At 27.7% G+C, this 12,500-nt stretch overlaps 1 protein-coding gene across 1 annotated transcript in view; it reads left to right on the top strand.

Moving 5' to 3' along the window:
* LOC145294148 (uncharacterized) overlaps positions 1–12,500 on the top strand; it is a 273,376-nt gene that overhangs the window by 152,733 nt on the left and 108,143 nt on the right. The window contains exons 19-21 of the mRNA XM_080141253.1: positions 1,879–1,932; positions 8,542–8,603; positions 9,891–9,974. Of these exons, the coding sequence (XP_079997379.1) occupies positions 1,879–1,932; positions 8,542–8,603; positions 9,891–9,974 (200 nt within the window). The remainder of the gene's footprint in view (positions 1–1,878; positions 1,933–8,541; positions 8,604–9,890; positions 9,975–12,500) is intronic.

Genomic DNA, 12,500 nt, shown 5'->3' with positions numbered 1-12,500 from the left:
TATATATATATATATATATATATATATATATATATATATAAAAGTTACAATAAGTTTACTAAGGTAATCAAAATGGTAAACTTAAAATATATTATAAATATTAAAGAGTTAATATTTACAAGTAAAATAAACTCAGCCAGATATAAAAAGCTCAATAAAACCGAAAAGGAAATAGAGCTTATAATATGAACAAATGATTAATAAAACATGTTAAAAGACATCTTGAAAAAGAGTTAAAAACATATTTAATTTTAAAAAAGGAAGCACAAGATAAGTGGATAGTCCTAATATATTTTCATATATATATATATATATATATATATATATATATATAACCCCAATAACTTTTTATCCATTTCTGTAAGTTTAAATTTCAGTCCACCTATAAATTCCGATGAAATTGGTACTCTACCTCATCTCCTGGGGGTGAAAATCCAATGGAAACAGTAATGTAAATTTATTATGGGCTCAATAAAAAATTAAAGAATTATATACCGCTCTATTAACATATCGAGCACTTTTATCGTTTTTTTTTACCTTATTTCCCTAGATATATATGTATATATATATAGCTGCTAAGAGGTTGAAATTCAAAAATTGGAACTTGGCAAGTGTAATTTGACTAAGAGTGTACCTTCTATGCATGTGCAAATATGCCTTTATATGCTTAAATACATTCATTTCTGAAGTTTTCATGTATATATGGACTTAGCTCAGATGGTAACGAATAATAAGGGAAAACTATATACTTTGGTTTCGATTCTAGTCAATGGCACCCAAGTCATATTTATTTTTTTGTTAACTTTTGAAATCACTTTACAGTATATTAATCAATAGAAAATTGGCTCTACGATATTAAATACGAAATTGCATAAATTAAAATATCATATTTAAGTGTATTTTACAACCGGTCAATGTCGGGTGGTGTGCTAGTATATAATATATACGAGGGTTGTTACAAAAGTAAAATCTGTTCTTTTTTTTTTTATTCAAAGTGTTTAAGAGCTACGAAGACGAGAGTGGTCCATTAAAACGAGCAACATTTTGTGCTCCAGAATTTATTTTTCTACATAGTCACCACCATTCTCAATGCACTTTTGCCAGCGATGAATAATGGCTGTGCATGGGCGTCCAGAGCATGCTTTGTCATATGAGAGTTGTTCCAAAAGTAAAGTTTCCTATTTTTTTAAAGAGTTGAAGAGCTACGAAGACGAGAATGGTCCATTAAAACGAGCGACATTTTGTGCTCTAGAATTTATTTTTATACATAGTTACTACCATTCTCAATGCACTTTTCCCTGAAATTCAATGACACATCTCTGCTTCTGATGCACGTCCGTGACAGGGGTTGCTTTCTTAGTGTCACACACCGTCAATATGTGCAACAGAGAGATTAAACTTTCAGGTCATGAATGCATAAGTCCAGGCATCATATCAGTGCAATTTGCAATCTCCGCTGATCTATTCAGGCGGAATAAAAATAGGAGTCATTACTTTTGAGACGCCTCTTTTCATATATATATATTGTAGGTTGCTTAACTTTTTTATGGAAATTTCTCCAGACAATTATTACCTGAAGGAGGTCGAACAACACAAAAAATAAATACCAGCTCTACTAATAGCCATTTTAGTGTGGAGCACTTTTGTATATAGATAATATCTAGTAATAAATTTGAATTTATTACACACGCACACACATACACACACATACAAACACACACACACACACATACACACACACGCACACACGCACACACACATAGAAACCATGTCTTCAACAACTTTAATAAAGCATACATTCTTCAAGAATATTTCTGTGAAATTTAAAATAGTAAATGATGTAAATAATGTTGAAAGAAAAAAATTTTTTTTCCACAGTTTATCCTCATTCAAAATTTGATAAATTTGAAATGTCAGCTTCATCAGCCGAAGGTAAGTTTTTTTTTTTTTTTTTCATTTCTAAATGGAATGGACGTATCTTCTTTTAGATGCGTCAAAGCATTTTTCTAAAAACCTCTGTCTGTTGGCCTGTTCGTCATGTTTAGTTTGAAACGCCTTTTCATCACTAAATATGCACATGGAATGGGCACTATGGCCGTGGAGTCGGAAGGTATAATAAAGTCTGACCCTGACTCGTAGAACTCCAAAAATTGCAACTCCGACTCGTTATTTTAAAGACTTCTAATATCAAAACTAGTGGTTAATGACTTTGGAGATTAAGGAATCTTTTCTATGAATCCGACTCTTTCCAAAACAGCTGGCTGATTTTACAACCCTGATGGACACGTCATTTATTAAATGCACCTAAGCATCCATATACGAAGCTTTGTTCATCAGACGAAAACCGACAGAACCAAGCAAAAATCACAAACAAAAAAATGACAAGATATTAAGCGATTCATTATACTATTTTATTCATTCAAGATTTCAGAATTTGAGATCCTTAAAAACGTTCGGTTATAAATCTATATAATTATAAAACTCAAATGACCTTGTAACGGGTGTTGTAACCCAACATCCAGTTTACGACTTCCAGTTGCGCATGCATACATAAACAAATAATCAACGTGACAATAAAATGTATTGTTTTACTGTGTATGTTTTCAGCATCTCAATTGTTTCTATTTTTCGTGTTTAAATTATCCAAATAAACAATTGTTAATACTTTCTGCATTTTTTTTACATCGTTCATTTCCGTATTACGTTTAAGTTATTTTAACGCAATTTTCTTACAAATAAATCTACTTTAACACGTTGACAACTATAAGAGCATTTTACAAGAGTGATTTACCCACCGCCGTCATTTTATTTTTAATTTATTCTCCATTTTTTAATACACGTTTCTTAAAAACCATTCATACATTTTCTTCTACACTACCAACATAAATAAATAACCCCGAAAATATGTTTTTTTTTTAAATTTGCATTACAAATAAATAATCAATGCGGCAATAAAACATTATTTTACTGTGTACGTTTTCAGCATCCTAATTTTTCAAAGTCGTTTCCGCGGGACTATTCGGTTTTTACTTCCGGTAGTTATTTCAATGTATCCACCACGATTTGTAGACTCTAATCGATAAATGAAAAAAAGATCCTCTATTTTTTAAATTTAAATTCATTTCCAAATTTTTTTTTAAATTTAAAACAAATTGCTCGCCAGAACGTGCGTTTTGAGTTGAAACATAAAAGTCAAAGAACCTTAACAAAACCCTCTTTGCCGTAAAAACAAAATTGGGAGCACAGGTTTTTTTTTAAACAGTTGTTTCTACATAAGAAAATATGAACTTTATTTATTATTTAAACTATAAATTCTTAGGTGAAAGTACAGTTTTTTTTTTCGAAAAAAATTCACGGTACATATGCCTTTTGGTAACGTGCTAAAATATCTTTTTTATTTATATTTGTTTTTTTTTACGCCATTCTTACCATCAAGAGGGGTAGGGTGTTTTGTAACTATTCTGTGCTTTCAACTAACAATTTATTATTAAAAAAAAAAACAATTTATTATTTACAATTTATTATTACAAAAAAAGATATTGTGAAATTATATAAAAAAAGTTATTGTGAAAGTTGAATTTAACTTGAAAAAAAACCCAATACGATTAAGGTCCGATTGTTTTGTTTTTGCTTTTTTTTACCCTAAGAAAACTTTTTTAACAAAATTGAAAGTACACTTTTTTTTCTTTTTTTTACAGAAGTTTTTATATGCGAAAATATGAATGCTTTTTCTTTATTAAAGAAATTGTTAGGTGAAATACGGAAAAGTTTTTGGCAGATTTGACGTTTAGTTGTACAAATATCCTCAAACCAGGTAATCACTAAAAGGGACTCTTAAAAGTCAACATCAGTATTGAGAAGAAGGTTTTTTTACACGTTTTACAAACTTTAAGTGGGTAAAATATAATCACATAATTATTGAAAATGTGATCATGTGATTAGAATTTTTGTCCGGACAAAAATTCTGAATTAATGAGTTTCATGGTTTCTTATTTTTAATTTATTATTTTTAATGTTTTATTTGATAATTAATCTCAAGCAATTTGATTGGATTTTACCGTTTGCTTTAAATGCAAAACTTTCATATAGAAAGTTTGGTATTTTGTGTTTTACTCGGTGGTTTTAATTTTAAACTAGGTATTACTGCAATGCGATTGTTTTCTGTACATTAAAATAATTATAATATGACAATACAATATAAAATAAAATAAAACAACTATATAATCACTATTGATATCTTAGGATGTTAACGAATAATGTTTATTATTGTAAAAATAATATTTCTCATCGATGGAATAATAAATCAAAACCATTTTCGGGGGGGGGGGCGTGATTCTAAATTACTAACTTAATTTATTCAAATATTAATCATCATATTAATTATTAAAATATATGTGTGTGTGTGCGCGCGCACGTGGAAGTATTCTTTATTCACTTATATTCACTTTTATATACAGCAATCCTTATTTAAGAAGCTCAATGTAATTACAGAGCATATAATGAATAAATGACAAAAGTCTATGTTCCAAATATCATGATGTTGACCATCTTACAATTTATTCCTTTACTTCAGTTGACACTTACAATTCTTGACAGTATCTGTTTCATAGCACAAAATCATTCACTTAATTATTATATCAATTAACGAATCTATATTACTCTTAACTTATCAGAAGAAATAGCAACAATAAATTCACCAAAAGGAAATAAAATGCATTTTGACATGATTAAAAAATCCGAAAATTGGAAGAGAAGCTGGAAATTCCTAATAGTTTGCTTACATTACGACATTTTGAACTTATATATATATAGTCTGTTTATTATACAAAGATTATTGGTTACATATGTGCATAGATGTTTGAGTGTAATCCCAATTCAAAGAGACCACTTCATCAGACCAATAAGGAGCGATATTGAAACGAATGTAATCTTTACTCTAGCTTCAATATCGCCCCTTTTTGGTCTGATGAATTGGTCTCTTTGAATTGGGATTCCACTGAAACATGTATGCACATATGTAACCAATGTTTGTATAATAAACAGACTATTTACCAGATCTGTCCTCCATTAATAATCACCCAGGTTTCATTGGATTGGAAACCGATCTATACAACCAGTATACATACATACATACATACATACATCATGATGATTGTTGATTGCAACGTCTTGTCAGACGAGTGCCACTCCCTCAGACACTTAAAGTCCATGAGCCCAAAAATGACTTCCATCGCCACAGACAAATGCCTGAGGGAGTATCTATACAAAGATGATGTTGCAGAGTCTTAGCTTTGTACAACAGCTACGTCTCTCTCTCGGTTCAAAATGTTGAGATCCAGCAACAAGCAAGAGCAAGATAGCCAGCAACAAGTTAAACTGCAGGCCAGCTTAATACGGGTACTGGTCTCCCGCTTTATGTTTTTTTAAATTAGAGATTTGCTTCTTCTAGAAAGGTTGCCTTCACCACGGCTTACAGAAGCCCTCTCCACCCCAACACACACATACATACACACAAACACACATGGTGCTAGTTGGCCGTTGACCCCGAAAAAGAGTCCATTCACCCTTTAGAAGGTCTTGTTTTTAATCCTTCAGGAAGACTAACCACCCTCCTCACCAAACAAGTTTGGCAGAGGAACCAGTTTAGTCGCCGGTGACCTGACCATGAGGCAGGTAGTACATGGTACCAGTAGCATATGACATGACCTGACATATACATACATACATACGTGTGTGTGGGAGGGTGAAGAGAATTATAAACAAGAGAAAGGAGTATATGTACAAACTATTTGTCAATTCAATAGGGAAATAAAATCAAGGAGGGGTGTTATAAATGCTCTTATACCGAGGTATTTCAAAGCCTAATGCTTATCATCAGAAGAGGGGATATGGAGCTAAGTTACATCCAATGCAATACAATATCTAGCTAAGGGTACAATTCGGAGGGGTGGATATTAAAATATCTGACCTGTAGTGGAGATGATGGAAAGGTGTGTGTGAAGGATCTGAGGGTTGGCAAAATGCATGTGCAGCTAAGTTTCCAGGGAGAGTTTGAATTATAAAATTTTGGGGCAGAGTAAATATCTGGATGTTTCCAGATAAGCTAAGCGGTGAAGATAAAGGCCAATGTGAGGCTGGATATTAGTACAAAAAGAGTGAGGAACATAGGAAAAAGGTGAATGAGATGGAAGAATGAGGTTTTATGACGAAATTGTCTAAACATGAGATGCAATGAGGATATGAAGAGAAAAGACAAAGATAGATGGTTGTATACTGTATTAAACAAGAATTTCAGATAAGTAAAAGAGTAAAGAAATAAGGACGGTAAAGATTAATGAATAGGATAAGGACATAATGGAATGAAATGAAATTGCAGGAAAAAGTAAAATAAAATGAAAAAGTAAAAAAAATGAAATGAATAAAATTAAAAAGTAAACAAATAAAATGAATAAAATTAAAAAGTAAAAAATAATGAATAAAATCAAAAAGTAAAATAAAATGAATAAAATTAAAAAGTAAAATAAAATGAATAAAATCAAAAAGTAAAATAAAATGAATAAAATTAAAAAGTAAAAAATAAAATAAATAAAATTAAAAAGTAAAGTAATAGAATGAATAAATTTAAAAAGTAAACAAATAAAATAAATTAAAAAGCAAAACATAAAATAAATAAAATTAAAAAGTAAAAAAAAAATAAATAAAATTAGAAATTCAACAAATAAAATTAAAAAGTAAAAAATAAAATGAATAAAATTAAAAAGTAAAAAATAAAATCAATAAAATAAAATGAATAAAATAAAAAAGTAAACAAATAAAATGAATAAAATTAAAAAGTAAAAAATAAAATAAATAAAATTAAAAAGTAAATTATAAAATAAATAAAATTAAAAAGTAAAGAAATAAAAAGAATAAAATTAAAAAGTAAAAAAATAAAATGAATAAAATTAAAAAGTAAACAAATAAAATGAATAAAATTAAAAAGTAAAAAAATAAAATTAATAAAATTAAAAAGTAAAAAATAAAATAAATAAAATTAAAAAGTAAAAAATAAAATGAATAAAATTAAAAAGTAAACAAATAAAATAAATAAAATTAAAAAGTAAAAAATAAAATGAATAAAATTAAAAAGTAAACAAATAAAATGAATAAAATTAAAAAGTAAAAAAATAAAATGAATAAAATTAAAAAGTAAAAAAATAAAATTAATAAAATTAAAAAGAAAAAAATAAAATAAATAAAATCAAAAAGTAAAGAAATAAAAAGAATAAAATTAAAAAGTAAACAAATAAAATAAATAAAATTAAAAAGTAAAAAATAAAATAAATAAAATTAAAAAGTAAAAAATAAAATAAATAAAATTAAAAAGTAAAAAATAAAATAAATAAAATTAAAAAGTAAAGTAATAGAATGAATAAATTTAAAAAGTAAACAAATAAAATAAATTAAATTAAAAAGTAAAAAAATAAAATAAATAAAATAAATAAAATCAAAAAGTAAAAATAAAATTAATAAAATTAAAAAGTAAAAAATAAAATGAATAAATTAAAAAAAATTAAAAATAAAATAGAGAAAATTAGAAAGTAAAAAAATAAAATAAATAAAATTGAAAAGTAAAAAAATAAAATGCAGAAAATTGAAAAGTAAAAAAATAAAATAAATAAAATCAAAAAGTAAAAAATAAAATTAATAAAATTAAAAAGTAAAAAATAAAATTAATAAAATTAAAAAGTAAAAAATAAAATGAATAAAATTGAAAGGTAAAAAATAAAATGAATAAAATTGAAAAGTAACAAATAAAATTAAAAAATTAAAAAGTAAACAAATAAAACGAATAAAATTGAAAATTAAACAAATAAAATAAAAAGTACAAAGATAAAATAAATAAAATAAAAAGTAAAAAATAAAATGAATAAAATTTTAAAAATAAAATGAATAACATTAAAAAGTAAAATTAAGATAAATAAAATTAAAAAGTAAAAAATTAAATAGATAAGATAAAAACGTAAGAAATAAAATAAATAAAATTAAAAAGTAAAAAAATAAAATTAAAAAGTAAAAAATTAAATAGATAAAATAAAAACGTAAGAAATAAAATAAATAAAATTAAAAAGTAAAAAAATAAAATTAAAAAGTAAAAATAAAATGAATAAAATTAAAAAGTAAAAAAATAAAATTAACAAGTAAAAAAATAAAATAAATAAAATTTTAAAGTATGAAAATGAAATAGATAAAATTAAAAATTAAAAAATAAAAAAATTAAATTAAAAAGTAAAAAAATAAAATGAATAAAAGTAAAAAGTAAAAAAATAAAATTAATAAAATTAAAAAATAAAAATTTTATGTATATATACTCAGCATTTAATTCAACAGTGGTCAATACGTGAGAAAAGCTAAGTAGTAAATTTTGAAGCGCGCGCGTGTGTGTGTGTGTGTGTGTGTGTGTGTGTGTGTGTGTGTGTGTGTGTGTGTGTGTGTGCTGTAGTTATCTTCATTCCAATGTACACATCTGATTTTATCTTTCTACAATTTCCTTCCTCTTAGAATCAGATATCTACGAAGATCCATCCATTATTCCTGAACCAGAAGAAATGAAATCCTATTTGGTAAGTAACGTCTTTTACTTAATCTTTTGAATTTACTTTTAACTTTCATGGATTAAAAAAAAATATTTCGGGTTCAACACTCGATTGGCTCTTCCAACAATCCACAACGATATGCTCTTTTCCTTCATAAAAACTCTACAGTTTGCCAATTGCTATGCTTGTGTTTATTAAATGCTTTTAAATAGAATGTAGAAAGTAAAATATAATGTGCAGAAACATCTTGCAGCCTAACTCCCCACCAAGGCTGATCCTCCAAAATTTAACTCTTATCACACCAATCTCTTAGGCTTTAGTGTCTATAGTTGCATTGTTTGGGGTGAACAAAAAGTAAAAAAATGGAAGAAAACTTCACATTTCAACCGTATTATTCGGATTCATCGAACTACTGTTCTCATCTTCAGTGTGATTTTCACAACGTTTCAGTCGATGTAACCTCTGACCTTCTTCATGTCTATCTTGTCAAACTCGGGAATGTTTCTATCGAAATCGGGAATTTGAGCGGAACCCTTTATTTACTTCATGGGGGTAGCATGCTCTTGTTCCATCAGGCCCTCTCTCCAGTCATGGCTGATGGAACAAGAACATGCTATCCCATGAAGTAAATAAATGGCTCTGCTCGAAATTCCGTCCAAATTTCTGAATTCAACAGAAACATTTCCGAGTTCAAACAAGATACACCTGAAGAAGGTTGGAGGTTACATTGACTGAAACATGATGAGAACAGTAGTCTGATGAATCCAAATAATACGAATAACAAATCCTCATCTCAAAAACTCAGAAATGCACATTTCATTAATTATATGCAGCTGCATCCAGAGTAGGAGGAGCTGACAAATAGTTGACCCCAGATGTCGGATCAATGAAGTCTCCTCTTTAAAATAGGAGAGTTTATTTATGAAGTAAGAGCTCTACAAACGTTTAAAAATTTATTAAATATTCACATCAAAGAGTGCATCTATTTTAAAAGTAAAAAAAAGTAGACGACTCATGACCAGTTGAATCAACGTTGGTACATTATACATTAATGCATATGTTTTTTAGTATCCTGAACTGCTGTACTGCTACTACTGCTACTACTACTACTAATTTTATTTTTTCCTTTTTTTCTTTATTTATGTTTTTTTGCTTTTTTATGTCATCCTCTTAGTAGCCTTCATTTAGCTATTTTTTCTCTTCTCCCCCCCCCCATTTCTCATTGAATTCGCTCTTCCTCTTACTCTCTAAAACATTCAATTTGCAACGGAACAAACAAACGATGTGATTACATATTTTGGTTCATTTCCGCAGGTTCCATATCAAATGGATTTTTCAAAGTATTTCTTGCAAGGAAAGCTATCCCAAATGACAGCTGAAGTTGCCGAACAAAAAAAGGTAATTATTCTTTGAATATATCACTGGTATTCATCGGACTATTGTTCTTATCTTGTACAACGTTTTGGTTGGATTGGCCTTCACCGTCCTACGGCATGTTGGTTGTTGTTTGGAAAAGAAAAGAGAAAAGTCACTGGCGCCATAGATATTTTCGTAATCTTTGAGTTAGTCTCTATTTTATGGCTATAGTTTCATATTTATGAAAAATATTAGTTGACAAATTTTAAGGGTGTACAATTTTTATTTTTTCTATAGAGGCTCTCAAATGCTACTAATCTTTAAGCTTGGCTTGCTTAGTAATTTTTTTTAGCATATGAGCTGCTTTCTTGCATACACAAAGGTAAGTGCATTCCCTTTTCTTTCCATATGTGATCAGCTAGTCCCGACTTTTCAACCTGTCACAAAGGTAAGTGCATTCCCTTTTCTTTCCATATGTGATCAGCTAGTCCCGACTTTTCAACCTCACCCTTTTATTCTTTGATTAGTTTTGAACTTTCCTTTTTATAGAATAGCAACTGTATTTTCTAAATTTATTATGACGTTTTACCAATATTTAAAATAGGGATTATGAATATGTTCATAAATATATGACAAATGTATTTTGGTGTGTGAAGAGTAGCTTTTGGGGAAATATATATGATATAATGTTTAAATTTGTCCAAATGGTTATGAAAAAATTGTAACACATAAGGAAATACACCGTATGATGTTCTTATTTTATATTTTGTTGTTTTGATTTTTGCAAAATATTATATCTATCTATCTATCTATCACTATAACTACTTAATTTACTCACATAAATTAATATACGAAAGTATAACTGTATGCGTAAACTTTAAGTATTTACTTCAGCAGTGCTCAATATGTAGGTAGAGCTAGTTAATAAGTTATAAAATATATATGGCGATTAAGCTACACTGAATATTCCACGTTTCATCCGCTCTAGGATTCCTCAGCCTGAAGAATCCTAGAGTGGATGAAACGCGGAATATTCAGTGTAGCTTAATCGCCATATATATTATATAACTTATTATCTCTCTCTCTCTCTCTCTCTCTCTCTCTCTCTCTATATATATATATATATATATATATATATATATATATATATATATATATATATATATATGGAAATTAAAAATGATGCATGGTCAAAAACAAGTAAAAGTCGATACTCATACAGACATTAACGGAATGCAAAATGCAAGTTGATTTTATTAAAAAATATTGATAATGTCTGCTTGATGCATTAAATTAATGTTGTTGATTTAAAAAAAAATGAATACCTGTCGTGTTAATAAGAGCCCTGTTCATTGGATATGAAAACTTTTGAAAATTGATTTTTCTATATGTTAATGAGATTACACAGTTGTGCAAAATAATAATGAATGAACTATTATACACTTGCATGCCAACATTAGGCCGAAATAGCTGTATGCAAGTTGTTACCATAAAAAGCCTAACATTTTGAAAATGAGCAAAATTTTCTTTGTAAAGTAGTGTCTTTAAGAAATATTTATAGCTCTAGTATTGCACTATTGAACTGTCCAAATGTGGTCTTGTATTATTTATATGTAAGTTCTATCCCAAGCAATACACATTACCCATACACACATATAGATAGACATAAAAATAGATGACAAAAGGTCTATATTCCAAATTTCAAGATGCTATCCATCATAACGTTTATTTCTTTAAGCATGTTAAAATGTTCAATTCTTGACAACACCTGTTTCAGAGCGCAGAATTATTCATGTAATTATTATGCCAATTTTTGAATTTAATATGTATTATATTATATTATCATGATTTATTATAAATGGGGAATTTAAAGGAAGAGAATAAGATCAATTTTTTAAGAGGAGACTTATCCGGATAATACAAAGCTCAACAAATTGTATTGGAGCTTATATAGAAATCAATAAAGAAAGAAAATGATGATATAAAACTGAATAGTAATATATATATATATATATATATATATATATATATATATATATATATATATATATATATATATATATATTCAACCACTACCGTGATTGAATGATATGGTGTCTCAAAAATGTATTCATGTACTCACACTTCAAATGACGATAAAATATTCATGAACATAGAAATAAATGGAATAGTTTCGAATACAGACGACAAATGTTATTGAAAAAATCATGCTAATCAGATAACGCTAATCACAGTTAAAGCGTGATTATCTATGTGTTAGTGTGTGTGATATTTCTTAACCATATATGTGTGTGTGTGTGTGTGTGTGTGTGTGTGTGTGTGTGTGTGTGTGTGTGTGTGATATTAAACATATATGTGTGTGTGTAATATTTCTTAACCATATATGTGTTAGTGTATCTGTGTGATATTAACCATGTTTGTGTGTATGTGATATTTCTTAACCACATATGTGTTAGTGTATGTGTGTGATATTAACCATATATGTGATTGTGCGTGTGTGATATTTCTTAACCATATATGTGTTAGTGTGTGTGTGTGTGTGTGTGATATTTTTTAACCATATATACA

The sequence above is a fragment of the Euprymna scolopes genome, chromosome 15 (genome assembly GCF_053919585.1).
Source record: "Euprymna scolopes isolate OS-2025 chromosome 15, ASM5391958v1, whole genome shotgun sequence".
NCBI classification, from domain to species: domain Eukaryota; kingdom Metazoa; phylum Mollusca; class Cephalopoda; order Sepiida; family Sepiolidae; genus Euprymna; species Euprymna scolopes.
This window is presented reverse-complemented; position numbering and strand designations above follow the sequence as displayed.